Consider the following 22417-nt stretch of genomic DNA (forward strand, 5'->3'; position numbering starts at 1 on the left):
TTTTTTAAATTTTACATCCCCATTGTGTAGATATTAGCGATAGAAGTTATTGTATGTGAGAGGTAATCACACTTATGTCTGCTGTGCTCAAGCAACTTGTACTCAGTCTGCAGTGAGAGTAGGCAGTTATCACATCTCACACAGGGGAAGTCTGTTCTGGGTAAAGGCCCCGTCACACTTAGCGACTCCTTAAGCGATCCCGACAACGATACGACCTGTCAGGGATCGTTGCTGCGTCGCTATGTGGTCACTGGTGAGATGTCAAACAGTGAGATCTCCCCAATGACGCAGCAGCGATGCGGCGACCTGTACAACGATGCCATTTCATGACGATTCAATGGGACGTCCTGTCAACGAGGTCGTTGGTAAGGTGTCAAACACAGCGATGTGTGCTACCCAGCGGGACCTCAACGATCAAAAAACGGTCCAGGCCATTCCGACACGACCAGCGATCTCACAGCAGGGGCCTGGTCGCTGCTACATGTCACACATAGCGAGATCGCTACTGAGGTCGCTGTTGCGTCACAAAACTTGTGACTCAGCAGCGATCTCGCTAGCGATCTCGCTATGTGTGACGGGGGGCTTTACTCCTGAGATGTAATGACAGCCTGCCCTGATCTCACAAAGTGCCTCAGGCACAAAAGACATTGGTGTAATTACTGACACATATTCAGACAGTAGCCTGGGGAAGAGGCAGTACAGAGAAGGTTGTAGTGGTGAGAGAGGATGAGAGCTGATAGAAGGGTTTGTAATGTGACACTGCTGAACTCACTGCACTGCCCTTTCCCCAAAAGGTATTAGGCTACGTTCACATTGGCGTTGCGCAACGCATGACGCACAAAAAACGCGCGCAAAAACGCTGCGTTTTGCGACGCGTGCGTCGTTTTTTGACGAAAATCGGACGCATGAAAAATGCAACTTGTTGCATTTTCTTGCGTCCGACGCTAGCGTCGGAAACGACGCACGTGTCGAAAAACGCCACCCAAAAAACGCACGCGTCCCCTATGTTAAACATAGGGGCGTGTCGCCGCTGCGTCGCCGACGCAACAGCGACGCACATTAGCGGAACGCTAATGTGAACGTAGCCTTAGTCGTCTGTGCCCTACTTCTCAGCACCTTCTAACCATGCAAAAGGTTAGACCAAGAGATCAGGGCTATCTGTCAACATATCATAAACTGAGAAACCTGCTCTGTGCTATGGTAGGGGCGTGTTCTTTCTCCAGTGTGCTGTTGCCTGCCTATGATTGGTCAGCATTAGTGATGAGCGAACGTGCTCAGATAACGTGTTATCCGAGCATGCTCGGGTGTGATCCAAGTATCTTGGGCATGCTTAGATAATATGATTGAGTCCCTGGGGCTGCATGTTTTTCGGCTGCTAGACAGCCACAACACATGTGGGGATTCTCTAACAAACAGGCAATCCCCGCTTGTGTTGCGATTGCCTGCTGCCACAAAACATGCAACCGCAGGGACTCAAACACATTATCCGAGCATGCCCAAGATACTCAAGATAACACGTTATCCGAGCATGTTCGCTCATCACTAGTCAGCATCATACAGGCAGAACTACATGCTCCTGATGAAAATGATCCAATACCACATCCAGATCAACATGAAAAATGTGGTAAAAACTCCTCTTAGGCCTCTGGAAATAGCACTCACTTCACCAAAATCCCATGCGGAAATCTCAAAATGTTCCTGCATTATAGCTTGTTTGTAATTTTGATGTAAAATCATTGCATAGTTAAATATTTTTTATTAATTTCATGCCATGACTACAGAATACATATATGTTACAAATGAACTAACATATTATTAAAATATTATTCACCAAGCACTTCCAATATATTATGATAAACATCACACATATGGAAAGGAAATAATATTATCATAGAATATGCAATAATATAACGACGGAAGAATGGGAGGTCCTCTCTTGCACATCAAAGATCAAGAGAGATTAATATAGAGCCAGATCAGTTCTGTGGGTGGATTCTATCATAAATAACATATTTTCCTTATATTATACTCACTCCTTGATTTGTTTTGTGCTACATTTCGAATTTTCTTTTAGCCCTGACAAAAAGCTGCATTTACACTGCAAGACAATGTTGTTAAAAAATACTCGTTTCACAATTATCTTACTATATAAACAGTCTGCTGATCACCTGATGGGCGAGCAATAATCAGATAAAATGATCCTTTGTGCAGTGCAAAAAATCATCATTCTCGTCAGTGCATTGCTGTGTAAACAGAACTCGTACTGAAGAGAAATATGACAGTATATGTGCCCTGATCAATCTAGTATAGATCATTCAGTGTGCGTCGTTTACTTGTGTCTGCCTGTGTAACCAGGCATTTAAAAAGACCACAGATCAGTAAGGCTGTGTGCACACGTTGCGTTTCTTTTTTTGCGTTTTTCCGCTATAAAAACGCTATAACAAAGCATACATTATGCATCCCATTATTTAGAAAGCATTCCGCAATTTTTGTGTACATGATGCTTTTTTTTCGCGAAAAAAACGCATTGCGGTAAAAAACACAGCATGTTCATTAATTTTGCTGATTTTTTGCGTTTTTCACGCTATTTATTGCATTGGGAAGCTCCAGAAAAAAACGCGTCAAAAACGCAAAAAAAAACACATGCGGATTTCTTGCAGAAAATGTCCGATTTTGCCCAGGAAATTTCTGCAAGAAATCCTGAACGTGTGCACATAGCCTCAAAGTTTACTTATCGGCAGTCATATTGTGCCACCATTTTGGTCCATGTAAACGGACCCTAAGGGACTCATCACACCAAGATAACTCTCTGTTTAGACTACAGTAACAGGTAGGAAGGTTTAAGGCGATGGATAACTTGGTTTACTGCTTAAAAAGCCTGGCTGTGGAGCCGGTAAGCCAAACCACCAACTCAATCTGACTCCTGACCCCACAGCACTGCTTCACTTCTGAGCATGTACATAAAGTTCAGCACAGATTCATCTCCACTAAAAGCCGAGATCCTTAGATCAGGAACAGAACAGACATTTATAGGACATTTCATAACTCTCCCAATTTATTATGGAAGCATGTACAGCACATCCTGCACTGAACTACTGAACCCAGCTTATTATATATTTTAGGAGTCGGAGTCAGTCCATTTTATACCAACTCCGACTCCACCAAAATGGACACCGACTCCACAGCCCTGTTAAAAAGGCTACACGCCTACACCATGCGCTTCTTGTCCATTTTGGAATCCCAGCTATGGTGAGCCTTATGTGGGATGAACCCTGTGACTGTAATGTGTTCTATACTTCAAATATTTCACATATTGCGATATAAAAATGGTCTATCTCCTGTGTGAATCCTCTGATGTTTCATGAGAACAGATTTCTGGGTGAAACACCTTCCACACTCTGAACATGAAAATGGCTTTTCTCCTTTGTGAATTCGCTGATGTTTATCAAGAACAGATTTCTGAGTAAAACATCTCCCACATTCTGAACATGAAAATGGCTTCTCTCCAGTGTGAATCCTCTGATGTTTAACAAGAACAGATTTGTCAGTAAAACATTTGCCGCATTCAGGACATGGAAACGGCCTCTCGCCAGTGTGAGTTCTCAGGTGATTAACCAGAACTGCTCTCTTATTAAAACATTTCCCACATACAGAACATGAAAATGGTCGCTCCCCTGTGTGAATTTTCTCATGTTCACTAAGGCCTGATTTATAGGTAAAGCATTTCCCACATTCTAAACATACAAACGGCTTCTCCCCTGTGTGAATTCTTCCATGTTCAACAAGGCTCGATTTTCGGGTAAAACACCTTCCACAATCTGAACATGAAAACGGTTTCTTGCCAGTGTGAAGTTTTTGATGTTCAAACAGGCCTGATTTCTGGGCATAGGATTTCCCACATTCTGCACATGAAAACGGCTTCTCCCCAGTATGAATTTTCTGATGTTTTAAAAGATCCGATTCTTGTGTAAACCATTTTCCACATTCCAAACAAAGAAATTGAGGAGGACCTGTGTTTGGTCTCTGCTGATTCAGAAGATATGGCCTTTGTGTTAAACTTCTTCCATCATCTGTATAAGAAATAGGCTTTTCTCCTGTGTAACGTCTTTGATGTTCTACAATATAAGATTCCCAAGGAGAGGGTTGGCCGCTTTCATCACTATCTGATTTCTGACTGAAATGGTCCTCTGGCTCAGGGAACTGGAATATATTATATTCTTCATAACTGGTACTTTGTGTATCAGTTGATGATTGATCAGGAAAAGTTCTCTTGATATTAGAAGGATAAGATGATGTATCATTGCTGAGACGTTGTGGATGGTTATTGGAACAAGTAGAGTTTTTTATTGAAGTACCTTGCGTGACACCATTAATTTCCTCTAAGTCTGTCGATAAAAAGGAGATGTTACCCTTATAGTCAATTAATGTCTACAAAGAGCATGACAAGTATTCCACAGAATTGGTAATAGCTTGCCAAAATAATTCTACTCTATTATAAACAGGCAGAAACTCTTTCAATACAATTCTAAATATCAACAAAACAAAATTATAAATACAAAAAAACCATGGTAACACAATGCAGAATTACTGAGAAAGCCTTTGGAGTGTCCGGCCATAGGCTATAATCTCAAAAGCATAAAGTGATTACTAGGGTTGATTACTGAGCATGTACATACCCCGATCCCAAAGCACTGCCTCACTACTGAGCATGTACATACCCCGACTCCACAGAACTGCCTCACTACTGAGCATGTACATACCCTGACCCCACAGCACTGCCTCACTACTGAGCATGTACATACTCTGACTCCACAGTAGTCTCCTACTGAGCATGTACATACCCCTACCACACAGTACTGCCTCACTACTGAGCATGTACATACCTCGACACGACAGCACTGCCTCACTACTGAGCATGTACATACTCCGACTCCACAGCACTGCCTCACTGCTGAGCATGTGCATACCCCGACTCCACAGTACTGGCTCACTACTGAGCATGTACATACCCTGACTCCACAGCACTGCCTCACTACTGAGCATGTACATATACCGACCCCACATCACTGCCTCAGTACTGAGCATGTACATACCCTGACTTCACAGCACTGCCTCGCTTCTGAGCATGCACATATCCCGGCCCCACAGCACTGCCTCAACTGAGCATGTACATATCCCGACTCCACAGCACTGCCTCACTACTGAGCATGTACATATCCTGAATCCACAGCATTGCCTCACTACTGAGCATGTACATATCCCGACCCCACAGCACTGCCTCACTACTGAACATGTACATACCCCGACTCCACAGCACTACCTCACTACTGAGCATGTACATACCCCAACTCCACAGCACTGCCTCACTACTGAGCATGTACATACCCCAACTCCACAGCACTACCTCACTACTGAGCATGTACATACCCTGACTCCACAGCACTGCCTCACTACTGAGCATATACATATCCCAACTCCACAACACTGCCTCACTACTGAGCATGTAGATATCCCGACTGCACAGCACTGCCTCACTACTGAGCATGTACATACCCTGACTCCACAGCACTGCCTCACTACTGAGCATGTACATATCCCGACTCCACAACACTGCCTCACTACTGAGCATGTACATACCCCCACCCCACAGCATTGCCTCACTACTGAGCATGTACATACCCCGACTCCACAGCACTGCATCACTACTGAGCATGTACATACCCTGACTCCACAGCACTGCCTCACTACTGAGCAAGTACAAATCCCGATTCCACAACACTGCCTCACTACTGAGAATGTAGATATCCCGACTGCACAGCACTGCCTCACTACTGAGCATGTATATACCGTGACCCCACAGCACTGCCTCACTACTGAGCATGTACAAACCCCGACTCCACAGCATTGCATCACTACTGAGCATGTACATACCCCGACTCCACAGCATTGCCACACTACTGAGCTTGTACATACCCTGACTCCACAGCACTGCCTCACTACTGAGCATGTACATATCCCGACTCCACAACACTGCCTCACTACTGAGCATGTAGATATCCCGACTGCACAGCACTGCCTCACTACTGAGCATGTACATACCCCGACTCCACAGCACTGCCTCACTACTGAGCATGTACATACCCTGACTCCACAGCACTGCCTCACTACTGAGCAAGTACAAATCCCGACTCCACAGCATTGCCTCACTACTGAGAATGTAGATATCCCGACTGCACAGCACTGCCTCACTACTGAGCATGTACATACCCTGACTCCACAGCACTGCCTCACTACTGAGCATGTACATATCCCAACTCTTCCCTCTCCTAGTGTATCCTCACCCACCCCTGCAGACTGTGAGCCCTCGCGGGCAGGGTCCTCCCTCCTTATGTACTCGTGTGCCTTGTTATCTGCTCATGTTTAATGTATTTGTCTATATTTGCCCCGTATTCACATGTAAAGCGCCATGGAATAAATGGCGCTATAAAAATGTATAATAATAATAAATAAAAACTCCACAACACTGCCTCACTACTGAGCATGTAGATATCCCGACTGCACAGCACTGCCTCACTACTGAGCATGTACATACCCTGACTCCACAGCACTGCCTCACTACTGAGCATGTACATATCCCGACTCCACAACACTGCCTCACTACTGAGCATGTACATACCCCGACCCCGCAGCATTGCCTCACTACTGAGCATGTACATACCCCGACTCCACAGCACTGCATCACTACTGAGCATGTACATACCCTGACTCCACAGCACTGCCTCACTACTGAGCAAGTACAAATCCCGACTCCACAGCATTGCCTCACTACTGAGAATGTAGATATCCCGACTGCACAGCACTGCCTCACTACTGAGCATGTACATATCCCGACTCCACAACACTGCCTCACTACTGAGCATGTAGATATCCCGACTCCACAACACTGCCTCACTACTGAGCATGTACATACCCCGACCCCACAGCACTGCCTCACTACTGAGCATGTACATACCCCGACCCCACAGCATTGCCTCACTACTGAGCATGTACATACCCCGACTCCACAGCACGGCCTCACTACTGAGCATGTACATACCCCGACTCCACAGCACTGCCTCACTACTGAGCATGTACATACCCTGACTCCACAGCACTGCCTCACTACTGAGCAAGTACAAATCCCGATTCCACAGCACTGCCTCAACTGAGCATGTACATGCCCCGACTCCACAGCATTGCCTCACTACTGAGCATGTACATACTCCGACTCCACAGCAGTGCCTCACTACTGAGCATGTACGTATCCCGACCCCACAGCACTGCCTCACTACTGAGCATGTACATACCCTGACTCCACAGCACTGCCTCACTACTGAGCATATACATATCCCAACTCCACAACACTGCCTCACTACTGAGCATGTAGATATCCCGACTGCACAGCACTGCCTCACTACTGAGCATGTATATACCGTGACCCTACAGCACTGCCTCATTACTGAGCATGTACATACCCTGACTCCACAGCACTGCCTCACTACTGAGCATGTACATACCCTGACTTCACAGCTCTGCCTCACTACTGAGCATGCACATATCCCGGCCCCACAGCACTGCCTCAACTGAGCATGTACATATCCCGACTCCACAGCACTGCCTCAACTGAGCATGTACATACCCCGACTCCACAGCATTGCCTCACTACTGAGCATGTACATACTCCGACTCCACAGCAGTGCCTCACTACTGAGCATGTACATACCCCAACTCCACAGCACTGCCTTACTACTGAGCATGTACATACCCCGACTCCACAGCACTGCCTCACTACTGAGCATGTACATATCCCGACCCCACAGCACTACCTCACTACTGAGCATGTACATACCCCGACTCCACAGCACTGCCTCACTACTGAGCATGTACGTATCCCGACTCCACAACACTGCCTCACTACTGAGCATGTAGATATCCTGACTGCACAGCACTGCCTCACTACTGAGCATGTACATACCCTGACTCCACAGCACTGCCTCACTACTGAGCATGTACATACCCCGACTCCACAGCACTGCCTCACTACTGAGCATGTACATATCCCGACCCCACAGCACTACCTCACTACTGAGCATGTACATACCCCGACTCCACAGCACTGCCTCACTACTGAGCATGTTTGTATCCCGACTCCACAACACTGCCTCACTACTGAGCATGTAGATATCCTGACTGCACAGCACTGCCTCACTACTGAGCATGTATATACCCTGACCCCACAGCACTACCTCACTACTGAACATGTACATACTCTGACTCCACAGCAGTGCATCACTAAGGAGCATGTAAATACTCCGACTCCACAGCACTGCCTCACTACTGAGCATGTACATACCCTGACTTCACAGCACTGCCTCACTACTGAGCATGTACATATCCCAACCCCACAGCACTGCCTCACTACTGAACATGTACATACCCCGACTCCACAGCACTACCTCACTACTGAGCATGTACATACCCTGACTCCACAGCAATGCCTCCTCACTACTGAGCATATACATATCCCAACTCCATAACACTGCCTCACTACTGAGCATGTAGATATCCCGACTGCACAGCACTGCCTCACTGCTGAGCATTTATATATCGTGACCCCACAGCACTGCCTCACTACTGAGCATGTACATACCCTGACCCCACAGCACTGCCTCATTACTGAGCATGTACATACTCTGACCCCTCAGCACTGCCTCACTACTGAGCATGTACATACCCCTACCACACAGTACTGCCTCACTACTGAGCATGTACATACCTCGACACGACAGCACTGCCTCACTACTGAGCATGTACATACTCCGACTCCACAGCACTGCCTCACTGCTGAGCATGTGCATACCCCGACTCCACAGTACTGGCTCACTACTGAGCATGTACATACCCTGACTCCACAGCACTGCCTCACTACTGAGCATGTACATATCCCGACCCCACAGCACTGCCTCACTACTGAGCATGTACATATACCGACCCCACATCACTGCCTCACTACTGAGCATGTACATACCCTGACTTCACAGCTCTGCCTCACTACTGAGCATGCACATATCCCGGCCCCACAGCACTGCCTCAACTGAGCATGTACATATCCCGACTCCACAGCACTGCCTCAACTGAGCATGTACATATCCAGACCCCACAGCATTACCTCACTACTGAGCATGTACATACCCCAACTCCACAGCACTGCCTCACTACTAAGCATGTACATACTCCGACTCCACAGCAGTGCCTCACTACTGAGCATGTACATACCCTGACTTCACAGCTCTGCCTCACTACTGAGCATGCACATATCCCGGCCCCACAGCACTGCCTCAACTGAGCATGTACATATCCCGACTCCACAGCAGTGCCTCACTACTGAGCATGTACATACCCCAACTCCACAGCACTGCCTCACTACTGAGCATGTACATACCCCGACTCCACAGCACTGCCTCACTACTGAGCATGTACATACCCCGACTCCACAGCACTGCCTGACTACTGAGCATGTACATACCCTGACTCCACAGCACTGCCTCACTACTGAGCAAGTACATATCCCGATTCCACAACACTGCCTCACTACTGAGCATGTAGATATCCCGACTGCACAGCACTGCCTCACTACTGAGCATGTATATACCGTGACCCCACAGCACTGCCTCACTACTGAGCATGTACATACCCCAACTCCACAGCACTGCCTCACTACTGAGCATGTACATACCCTGACCCCACAGCACTGCCTCACTACTGAGCATGTACATACCCTGACCCCACAGCACTGCCTCACTACTGAGCATGTAGATATCCTGACTGCACAGCACTGCCTCACTACTGAGCATGTACAGTGCCTACAAGTAGTATTCAACCCCCTGCAGATTTAGCAGGTTTAATAAGATGCAAATAAGTTAGAGCCTTCAAACTTCAAACAAGAGCAGGATTTATTAACAGATGCATAAATCTTACAAACCAAAAAGTTTTGTTGCTCAGTTAAATTTTTATAAATTTTAAACATAAAAGTGTGGGTCAATTATTATTCAACCCCTAGGTTTGATATTTTGTGGAATAACCTTTGTTTGCAATTACAGCTAATAATCGTCTTTTATAAGACCTGATCAGGCCGGCACAGGTCTCTGGAGTTATCTTGGCCCACTCCTCCATGCAGATCTTCTCCAAGTTATTTAGGTTCTTTGGGTGTCTCATGTGGACTTTAATCTTGAGCTCCTTCCACAAGTTTTCAATTGGGTTAAGGTCAGGAGACTGACTAGGCCACTGCAACACCTTGATTTTTTGCCTCTTGAACCAGGCCTTGGTTTTCTTGGCTGTGTGCTTTGGGTCGTTGTCTTGTTGGAAGATGAAATGACGACCCATCTTAAGATCCTTGATGGAGGAGCGGTTCTTGGCCAAAATCTCCAGGTAGGCCGTGCTATCCATCTTCCCATGGATGCGGACCAGATGGCCAGGCCCCTTGGCTGAGAAACCGCCCCACAGCATGATGCTGCCACCACCATGCTTGACTGTAGGGATGGTATTCTTGGGGTTGTATGCAGTGCCATCCAGTCTCCAAACGTCACGTGTGTGGTTGGCACCAAAGATCTCCATCTTGGTCTCATCAGACCAGAGAACCTTGAACCAGTCTCAGAGTCCTCCAAGTGATCATGAGCAAACTGTAGACGAGCCTTGACATGACGCTTTGAAAGTAAAGGTACCTTACGGGCTCGTCTGGAACGGAGACCATTGCGGTGGAGTACGTTACTTATGGTATTGACTGAAACCAATGTCCCCACTGCCATGAGATCTTCCCGGAGCTCCTTCCTTGTTGTCCTTGGGTTAGCCTTGACTCTTTGGACAAGCCTGGCCTTGGCACGGGAGGAAACTTTCAAAGGCTGTCCAGGCCGTGGAAGGCTAACAGTAGTTCCATAAGCCTTCCACTTCCGGATGATGCTCCCAACAGTGGAGACAGGTAGGCCCAACTCCTTGGGAAGGGTTTTGTACCCCTTGCCAGCCTTGTGACCCTCCACGATCTTGTCTCTGATGGCCTTGGAATGCTCCTTTGTCTTTCCCATGTTGACCATGTATGAGTGCTGTTCACAAGTTTGGGGAGGGTCTTAAATAGTCAGAAAAGGCTGGAAAAAGAGATAATTAATCCAAACATGTGAAGCTCATTGTTCTTTGTGCCTGAACTACTTCTTAATACTTTAGGGGAACCAAACAGAATTCTGGTGAGTTGAGGGGTTGAATAATAAATGACCCTCTGAAAAGACTTTTCACAATTTAAAAAAAAAATAAACAAAGAAATAACATTCTTTTTTGCTGCAGTGCATTTCACACTTCCAGGCTGATCTACAGTCCAAATGTCACAATGCCAAGTTAATTCCAAATGTGTAAACCTGCTAAATCTGCAGGGGGTTGAATACTACTTGTAGGCACTGTATATACCCTGACCCCACAGCACTGCCTCACTACTGAACATGTACATACCCCGACCCCACAGCACTGCCTCACTACTGAGCATATACATATCCCAACTCCACAACACTGCCTCACTACTGAGCATGTAGATATCCTGACTGCACAGCACTGCCTCACTACTGAGCATGTATATACCGTGACCCTACAGCACTGCCTCACTACTGAGCATGCACATATCCCAACTCCACAACACTGCCTCACTACTGAGCATGTAGATATCCCGACTGCAGAGCACTGCCTCACTACTGAGCATGTATATACCGTGACCCCACAGCACTGCCTCACTACTGAGCATGTACATACCCTGACTCCACAGCACTGCCTCACTACTGAGCATGTACATACCCCGACTCCACAGCACTGCCTCATTACTGAGCATGTACATAACGTGCAGCACAGATTTATCTCATCTAAAAGCCGAGATCCTTAAATTAGGAATAGAACAGACATTTATAGGACATTTTATAACTTTCCCAAATTATTATGAAAAAATATACAGTACACCCTGCATTGTACTACTGTTCCCAATTTATTATATATTTTAGGAGTCAGTCCATTTTATACTGACTCCGCCAAAATGGACACCGACTTCAACTCCACAGCCCTGCTTGGAATATGAATTAAAATTACTCTGGTATATTGATTTCATGAATATTGCTCACCTGGATTGATATCTACAGGAATTTTTTCTTCCTTACATTGCTGATCTGCTTTGTCATACACTTCTTCGTCACCATCTATAACTTCAATTTTAATATCGATCAAGTCTTCATCCGGATTCGGCTTATAGGAGAAATGATGTACAAGTCAGCAAAGACTTGTAAAATAAGTACAACTGATTAGCACATAGCAAACTAAAATGAGATATCATTGCTTTAGTTATACCATTTGAGGTTTTCCAATGCTACTATTTAGTGAAATTAACAAGTGTTGTATCTACAGAAATGTTCTACAACACGAGGTCTTTAAAGAGAGTTTCCCACAAACAAAAGTACATTTTAATCAATGGATCTTGGAATTATAATATTTTCCACAATTGGATGTGTTTAAATAAAATGTCCCTGTGCGGATATAATCTTATAAATGTGTCCCTGCTGTGTACTGTGTAACGGCTGTGTATGACCAGGCATGAAAATGCTTTACCTCACAAAAACAATCATCTGTGATCCCGTGCTGTAATGTCTGTGTATACTCTTTTGCTTCCTCTCCTGCCCAGAAGCTGTGGTATGATCAGAGTTCAGACCATGTCCATCATGTCCCTGCATGGTCAGACACGGCCATTACACAGTACACAGCAGGGGCACATGTATAAGATTATCTCAGCACAGGGACATTTTATTAAACACATCCAATATTGATCAAAATGTACTTTAGTTTGTGGGAAAACCCCTTTAAGGCTTTTATCCATGTTATATACAATATACCTGATGATACTGTGGGAAACTCTGATTTTCTTCTTGACAATCCTGGGAATACAAGAGGCCAGGATACCTTTCTGGTGGATTTCTCTTACTGGATCCCTCTGTATACACACAATGGCGCAATGATAATCAATACATTTTATGTGATAATCAGATAATACAGTCAGGGCCGCCATCAGGGCATTACTGCCCTGACTGGCGTATGGGGCCCGGTGGGCAGAGGGAGCCCCCCTACAGGCGCTGCGGCATTTTAACGTTATTGACATGCGGGTGCGTCAATAGTTAACAGCCGCCAGCCAACTGGAGGCTGGCAGCTGACTTCAGCCGCAGCGCGCTCTTCGCCGGCGTCTGACGTCATTGTCAGCCGCCGGCGAGTGTGCGCTTCAGCTGCGTGGACTCGGGAGCTTCGCCCGCTGCAGGAGTGCGGCCAGGTAAGAACACCTTGTGTTTTTTTTTTAGGCGGTGATCCAGGGGGCCCCGGGGCAGCTGGAGACACGGGAGGGGGGGGGGGGAGGAAGAATGCTGGAGACACGGGGGGGGGGAAATGAGGAAGAATGCTGGAGGCACGGGGTGGGGGGTGGCAAAGAAGAATGCCGGAGACGCTGGGGGCAGAATCCTGGAGACACTGGGGGCAGGATCCTGGAGACACTGGGGGCAGAATCCTGGAGACACTGGGGGCAGAATGCTGGAGACACTGGGGGCAGAATGCTGGAGACACTGGGGGCAGAATGCTGGAGACACTAGGGGCAGAATGCTGGAGACACTGGGGGCAGAATGCTGGAGACACTGGGGGCAGAATGCTGGAGACACTGGGGGCAGAATGGAGATACGGGCATGATTGGAGATACGGGGCAGAATGGAGATACGGGGCAGGATGAAAGACATGGGGGCATGATTGGAGACACTGGGGGCAGGATTGGAGACAGATTGTGCAGGATCATGGGGCAGGATGGATACGATGGAGACAGATGGGGCAGGATGGGGAGATCATATGGGCAGAATGGATACTCATGAGGGCAGGATGTGAGAACATATGGCTGGAGCCAGAAATGAGACCCACGGGGGCCAGGATGGGGAATATTGTTACCAAAGGGGCTAATTAAAGGGATATTATTACTGCAGGGACGTATTTATTTAATTTTTTGAGGATACTGTTTTAAATGGGGGGGGGGGGGGGGCGGTCCTGTTACTGCGTAGAGTGACACTATGTCGCCTTTTTTTCTTCATGTGGTGTAATGTAGAAGTTGGGAAAAATTAAATAATGTGTTCTGCAAGCGGAGCTCGAGATAACTGTGTTATTTCCTGCAGAGACTAGCCCTGGCTGGAAGGAATGATGGCGGTCTGTGCTGGATGAAAGTTGAAAGATGAAGGACTTAACCTAGAGACGTCACTGGTGAGTCAGTGTGTTACCTATACACTGACACTATACACTGTATACTATATACAGAGCTCCTGTGTATAATGTCACCAGTGATCACTGCATTACCTCTACATTATATACAGAGCTCCTGTGTATAATACCACCAGTGACCACTATTTGGGCTTGTTTTCACTTGCGAGGAACACGTCCGTGTCTCGCATGTGGAAACGAAGCTCTGGTGCCGGCACTCCAGAGCGGAGCGTGCGGCTCAATGTGTTGCTATGCGGCCGCACGCTCCGCTCCGGAGTGCCGGCACCAGAGCTTTGTTTCCACATGCGAGACACGGACGTGTTTCTCGCAAATGGAAACAAGCCCTTACCTGTACCCAGACACTGCATACTAAGTACAAATCTCCTGTCTACAGTATAATGGAACTTATGGTGATAGTATTGTTTTTTTTATTTATTACTGATCAGTAGTGTAGTAATCAGTCACTATGTGGTGGTAATATGTGGTCTGGACATGGTGTTGCGGTATTTGTCCCTTGTATGTGCTATTTGGTCACTTTGTGGTGGTAATATGTGGTCATGGTGTAGCGGTATTTGTTCCTTGCATGTGATATTATTCGCTCACTGTGGTTGTAATATGTGGTCTGGTCATGGTGCAGTGGTATTTGTTCTTTGTATGTGATATTATTCGGTCACTGGTGGTAATATGTGGTCTGGACATGGTGTAGCGGTATTTGTTCCTTGTATGTAAGATTATTGGTCATTTTAAAAATTGAAAAATAAATAAAAATATACCTAAATTGTATTGCATATTTTAACAAATATTTAATAGGTTACAGCAGAGTAGGGCCCGGCCAAAAGTGTCTACCGTGTTATGGTGGCAGCTTAAAAAATCTTTTGGACAAAACAAAAGCTGCCGGCTATATGTGTGATCTGGTGATGGGAACTGTTAATGTGCAATAGATGAGAAGTAGCGTTTTTCCAAGAGAGAGGACTGGGACTGTGGACATTTTGAGGGGTGGAGCCTGGGCGGAGTCTAAAGGGGGCCAAGAAAAATTTGCCAGTATGGGGTCCCGAAATTTCTAGTTGCAGCCCTGAATACAGTTATCCAAAGGTGCGTTTTCACTGGCTGATAATCAGGAATGAGCATTCCTAGGAACGCTTGTTTCCTGATAACCAGCCTGTCTAAATAGGCTGCTTATAGCCACATGATTGAGCAAAATGCTCGTTTGTTGGGTACAATGATTTTTAAGCATCCTTCAAAACATGTCTACTTAACAGTCATAAATAATCACTACCTACCTGGTGATGTTGGAGGCTGGTGGTCCTCCATCATGACGTCCATGTACAGATCCTTGTGTCCTTCTAAATACTCCCACTCCTCCATGGAGAAATGGACAGTGACATCCTGAAACCTTATAGGAACCTGAAACACAATGATACAGTCATCATCCAGACACATCATCCCTTGTGTTACTGTATAATGTCCCAGTATTCCCAGCAGCGCTCACCTCTGCAGTCAGCAGCTCAATCATCTTGTTGGTGAGATCCAGGATCTTCTGATCATTGGTTCTATCATGCATTCTAGGAATTTTGTTTCTTTCCTCTGATGAAAAGGTATGGCTTCTGGATGTTACACATTTACTTGAGGTTTTTTTCACTATTGTAAAATCCTGGAAAATAGGATTACATGACAATTTACATTTCCAAAATCTCTCTCATCTTCTCTGGCGATGCCATATAAGAGTAATGCCAGTACACCCTTAATACCAGGATCCCTCACCTCTCCAGTAAGCTGGAAGATTATCTCCAGGGTCAGGTTTAATAACATCTTGGTCATCTCATTCTTGTCCTTTTCCATTCTGGGTTGGTTAGTCAATAAAAGTACCATTGTCTTGTGGAGGTTGAAGAAACTATACCTATGAGGATCCTGTACTGCAGAGACATGGAAAGTAGAGACAGCATTTCTAACATTGTATTGGCTGAAAATATGTCCTGGCAAATTAAACAAATAGTTTGAATCTAGAACAACATGTCAATAGTTTTTGAAGATCCATTTACCCTTTACATGTATTGAAAGGGAATATGTGACCAGGTGTTTGCATGGAGCATGATGTAGGGGCAAAAATCCCAGTTCCTGCAATGCACAGCTTGCTGCGTCTTTCAGTCTTTCATAAAACCCGTTTTATCTGCTGCAGATCTACCAGTTCTCTGAATGCTGAGCTATGTATAATCCCTCCCCCACCACTGCTTGGCAGCTTCCTGTGAACACTGTGCATAGGCAGAAAGTTGCCAGTGGCGGTGGAGTTATATAGAGCTCATGAATATGAGGGCCTACATCGCAGCAAGTTTACTAGTCCTCCAGTAATAATCTCCAGCTGATAAAGCAGGAATTTTATAACAAAAAAAACTTAATCAAGCAGCGCAATAAATGACAACACTGGAATCAGGATCTGTCTATACATTATGCTTAGGTGGCAAAATCCTGATGACAGGTTCCCTTTAAGTCTTAAAATGTTTTATTGACCAATTTACCATTTGTGAGAGGAGACAAATGAATGCACAGAAGATATCGCCTATCAAATTAAGAAAAAAATTTAAGAAGCACTCCTTCCATCAAAGTTTTTTTAATATATTGCAATCATATTATTCAACACTGTGTACTTGCAATTGCTTATTTTGCCTTTCTACCCAGATAATTCTTCTCTTTTTCTATGATCTATATAGAAACAGGAAATCTCTTGTCCCTGCAGAAATCATTCCCATCTTCAACTCCTGGCCCAGCTCTTCTGCCCCTGCCATAGACGTTTGCAGGGACTAGTGAGTCATACAGGAAATATTGACCTCCTGATTCTACATAGAGCTTAGAAAGATTCAGCTAGTTGGTTTGTAATCATGTGATTTCACAGACCTGATGGAAAAGAGAAGAATTAGCTGAGTAGAAAGGTAAAATGTGCAATTGTAAGTACAAAGTGCTATATAATAATACATTAAAATATACCACTGAGGACTCAAATTTTAATATATTTCCATTATTACATAGCATCCTCTTGTTATGTGCAGTGCCACCTCTTATTAAGCATCATCCTCTTATTATGAATAGATGATTGTAAACAGAAGCGGAGAGAGGGGGATGAGTGTGAATATATTATCGTATATACTAGTGTATAAGCTGTGATTTTCAGCATAATTTTTTTGTTCTGAAAACGCCCCCCCTTGGCTTATACACAAGTCAATTGTCTACAATGCTGGCGGTGGGAGGGGGAGCGGACATCATACACACCCTCCGTCGCTACATTTCCGTCCCTGCATTTCGTTTCTCCCGGGGCCGGCAGCTCTCCTGTGCTGAGCGGTCACATGGTATCGCTCATTAAGGTAATGAATATGGATGCGTTTCCACTCCCATAGGCGTGGAGTGCATATTCATTACCTTAATGAGCGAGCAGAGGAGAGCCGCTGTCGCTGAACAACGGAGCTATAGGGACAGAGATGCAGGCGCGAGGAGGGTGAGTATGACAAGGGGGGGAGGGGTGGCAATGTGGGCCATGCATACAACCAGGGGAAGGGGGAGCCGTGCCATTCGGGATCGGGGTGGCCGAGCAATGCAGGACCGGGGAGCCGAGCAATGCGGGACCTGGGGAGCCGAGCAATGCAGGACCGGGGGAGCCATGCATACAAGGGGAGTCACACATACCAGGACAGGACAGGGGAAACCACACATACCAGGACAGGATAGGGGGAGCCACATACCAGGACAGGACGAGGGGAGCCTCATACCAGGACAGGTGGAGCCACACATACCAGAACAGGACAGGGGGAGCCACACATACCAGGACAGGACGAGGGGAGGCACATAGCATGACAGGACGGAGGAGCGACACATACCAGGACAGGGGGAGCCACACATATCAGGACGAGGGGAGCCACATAGCAGGACAGGACGGGGACAGGACGGAGGAGCCACACATAGCAGGACAAGGATGAGGGGACAATGTATAACCGGCTTATACTCTAGTCAATAAGATTACCCAGTTTTCCGTGGCAAAAGTAGGTGCCTCTGCTTATACTTGGGTTGGCTTATACTCGAATATATACGGTACTAACTATTAAAATGTGAGTTTTATTATCACAATTGAAATAATAATAATAATAATTAAAATTGTCCCTATCAATAGCAAAGAATTCCCATAGGAAAATGAGATAGGATAAGCTGGGGTCCACAATTTATTCCTGGTTTATGGGATATAATTATCCTTTATAATGCAAGCAACAGTGTGATAGTATCTTGACAATATTAGATCATGTGGATAATGATTAGAATGGAAATTCAGGTTAGCAATTGTATATTAAGGTACTGTCACACTAGACGATATCGCTAGCGATCCGTGACGTTGCAGCGTCCTCGCTAGCGATATCGTCCAGTGTGACAGGCAGCAGCGATCAGGCCCCTGCTGGGAGATCGCTGGTCGGGGAAGAAAGTCCAGAACTTTATTTCGTCGCTGGACTCCCCGCAGACATCGCTGAATCGGTGTGTGTGACACCGATTCAGCGATGTCTTCACTGGTAACCAGGGTAAACATCGGGTAACTAAGCGCAGGGCCGCGCTTAGTAACCCGCTGTTTACCCTGGTTACCAGCGTAAAAAAACAAACAGTACATACTTACATTCAGCTGTCTGTCCCTTGCCGTCTGGTCCCTGCACTGACTGCTGGCCGCAAAGTGAAAGTGAAAGCACAGCACAGCGGTGAGTCACACAGCGGTGACTCACCGCTGTGGCTGTGCTCTGCTTTCACTTTACGGCCAGCAGTCAAGGCAGGAACCAGACGGCAAGGGACAGACAGCTGAATGTAAGTATGTACTGTTTGTTTTTTTACGCTGGTAACCAGGGTAAACATCGGGTTACTAAGCGCGGCCCTGCGCTTAGTTACCCGATGTTTACCCTGGTTACCGGGGACCTCGGGATCGTTGGTCGCTGGAGAGCTGTCTGTGTGACAGCTCTCCAGCGACCAAACAGCGACGCTGCAGCGATCCGGATCGTTGTCGGTATCGCTGCAGCGTCGCTTAGTGTGACGGTACCTTAAGTTATAACCAGGCTTAATAAAAGTTGATTATAGATGATGCAATAATTTGTATCTACTGCGTAATGAAATAAGAATTACCATTGTTTATGAGAGCAAGTGTATGGCAACGATATTTAGAACTAAGAGCTATTTATGACTGCTTTGCAACATATGGAATGTATATATAATGTGTGGTAGGAGAACTAAAACTATATAGAAAGTGCTCATACACTGCTCAAAAAAATAAAGGGAACACTAAAATCCCACATCCTAGATATCACTGAATGACATATTCCAGTTGTAAATCTTTATTCATTACATAGTGGAATGTGTTGAGAACAATAAAACCTATAAATGATCAACGTAAATCACAATTATCTCCATGGAGGTCTGGAGTTGGAATGATGCTCAAAATCAAAGTGGAAAATGAAGTTACAGGCTGATCAAACTTCAGGGGTTGAGGAAACGACGGATTCTGGAAATATTTTTGAGCTGGATGCGGCAGGAAGTGGAAAGAGCTTGGATGTGCGGTTTGAAGGACAGGGCACAGTCAAGGGTTACTCCGAGGCAGCGAACTTCTGGTACGGGGAAAGCATGATGTCGTTAATTGCGATAGATAGGTCAGGTAAGGAAGATCTATGAGATGGAGGAAAGATTTCAGATTCAATCAGGTTTGTCCTGCATTGAGTTTGAGGAAGCGAGAGGAAAAGGAGGAAATAGCTGATAGACACTCTGGGATTCTGGACAGCAGAGAGGTGAAGTCTGGGCCAGAGAGTTAGATGTGAGTGCAACTTATGATTTGACTTATTTGGTTTTGCTGTAGTTTCCTGTCAGGGGTGTTGTCAGCTTTTTTGAGGTAGGCATTTAATTTATATAGCTTTCCATGGCCAGGTGTCTGAACAGTCAGAACTCAGTCCTGCTCTGCGCCCATCTACACTGAGGTTGTGACATAAAGTGAGGTTTTAATACTGGAGGATAGAACCATCACAATTGGGTACACCTTGTAGTGGTGAGATGGCTTTTATGCTTTTTTTCATCAAGAACAGTGTTTACTAAGTAGCTATGGTGAGTGTTGACCCACGAGCCAGGAAATCCCTGGTGGGCCGTAACTATCAGGTATTCACTAGACCTTCTAATGGTAGGACAGGCTTGGCCGTTGGAAGTCTCCAGGTACCACTCCAGGGCAGTCCCTGGGTCTGGGCCTGCAGCAGCTGACAAAGAAGTGATCAGACAATCCGTGGTCAGGGCAGGCACCACAGAATCAATATACGTAGCCAAGGTCAGGAGAGGATAGATCAGGATAAACGAGTAGACAAGCCAAATCAGAACACAGAACCAATACGAGAAAGCACCTTGCAGGAAACTAGACATGATCTTGCACCTAGGTCATGCAAGGAGTGGTGGGAGGAGCTGCCTAATAAACCCCCTGCTGCTTGGGGATAGGCCAGAAAATATTACCTCTGCAGGACATGACTGGATTAAATGCCTGCAGAAAGGAGCTGCGCTTCCCTATAGCCATGTGGAAAGTTACCAGCAGCAGTATTGGAAAAGCTACAAGAGGTAGCTCAGCGAAACACCCCGTGACTGGGGAGAGCAGAGCAGTGACCGCAGTTAGTAGGGTGGCGCTTACTCCATGTGTGAGTCACCGGTGTGACAGTACCCTATGTTATTTATGTAGAGTACATGTTAATTTTGTTTCTATATTAGGTTTTGTATGTTAAATGAGCATTGAACATGCTCCTATACGTTGCATGTATACAAACTTATGTTCTGACTCATTTCTTAGATTTTTCTTTAGAAAAACAACAAACTAACCCATGTCATGTAATGTAAATCAATCTGGAGTAATATTGAATAAAATAATAGCAAAATAAAAAATAGGCAAACTGATTGGATAAGATGGACTCAATCACTAACTGACATACAGAATTGTGATCAGATTTGTGACATTTATATGACATGTAATGTTCACTGATCAGCCATGACATTACTTGCTTATCTTTGGATAAGTAACGTGTCATACTGATGAAACCTCTCAAACCATTCAGAGCATGGACTGCACTAGATGATGTCATGTGGTATCTGTTTCAGTGAGATGAGAGATGGCTGCCTAGGAGTCCATTAGTCTGTCTATTTGGGTCTGAGCTTGATTCTTGAACAATTTATCTGATAAGGGGTTAATCTCCTTAAAGCCATAGACTCAGGTGGGGTTCTTCCTTTTTTGCCTCAAATAGAGACTGTAGATCTAACAGGCAAGATTGATGGGAGAGTTACCGTATATATTTGTATATAAGCAGAGTTTTTCAGCACATCATTTTAATGCTGAAAACGCCCCCCTCGGCTTATACACGAGTCATTGTCCCAGAAAGATGGCGGGGGAGGGGGAGCGGCAGAGCAGCGGGTCACAGGAGGCAGGAGCTGGTGGCTGTAACTCTAATTGTGCCCAATGCTAAAGAGAAATGAATTCACTTCGCTGACAGTGAATATTCATTTCTATTATGGCTCGCATTGTTACAGCCGCAGCCAACGGCTTCCAGCACACATCCTACTTACCTTGCCAGCGCACCCTTGCTGCATCTCGTTGGTGCACCCCTCTCCACTCCCATAGACGTGGACTGAATATTCATTACCTTAATGAGTGGGGCCACGTGATCGCTCGGCCAGAAGAGCTGCTGGCGCCGGAACCATCGAGATGCAGCAAAGGCACGCTGAGAAGGTAAGTAGGATGTGTTTTTTTTTTTTAAATAGGAACCATGCATACAAGGATAGGGGATAAGGAGCCATGCATACAAGAACAGGGACGGGGGAGCCATGCATACAAGGACATTGACGGGGGACCCATGCATACAAAAACAGGAACGGGGGAACCATGCATACCTGGCTTATGCTCAATAAGTTTACCCAGTTTTTCATGCCAAAATTAGGTGCCTCGGCTTATAGTCAGGTCGACTTATAGTCGAGTATATACGGTACTTCGTTGAAAGAGGTCACAACTCTCAGACATCCTCCAATGCATGTGTCACGTGACTGCAGTTTGATATCCTGG

General features: G+C 45.8%; 1 protein-coding gene across 2 annotated transcripts in view; it reads right to left on the minus strand.

Moving 5' to 3' along the window:
- Positions 1–1744: 1744 nt before the first annotated feature.
- LOC138665262 (oocyte zinc finger protein XlCOF22-like) overlaps positions 1745–22417 on the minus strand; it is a 61489-nt gene continuing 40816 nt past the window's right edge. For both annotated transcript variants that reach the window (XM_069752579.1, XM_069752580.1), the window contains exons 2-7: positions 16096–16247; positions 15824–15985; positions 15615–15738; positions 12948–13045; positions 12186–12306; positions 1745–4385 (exon numbers count right to left, since the gene is read on the minus strand). In XM_069752579.1, coding sequence (XP_069608680.1) covers positions 3307–4385; positions 12186–12306; positions 12948–13045; positions 15615–15738; positions 15824–15985; positions 16096–16203 — 1692 coding nt within the window. In that variant the 5' untranslated portion in view covers positions 16204–16247 and the 3' untranslated portion in view covers positions 1745–3306. The remainder of the gene's footprint in view (positions 4386–12185; positions 12307–12947; positions 13046–15614; positions 15739–15823; positions 15986–16095; positions 16248–22417) is intronic.

This window comes from Ranitomeya imitator, chromosome 2 (genome assembly GCF_032444005.1).
Source record: "Ranitomeya imitator isolate aRanImi1 chromosome 2, aRanImi1.pri, whole genome shotgun sequence".
Taxonomy (NCBI): Eukaryota; Metazoa; Chordata; class Amphibia; order Anura; family Dendrobatidae; genus Ranitomeya; species Ranitomeya imitator.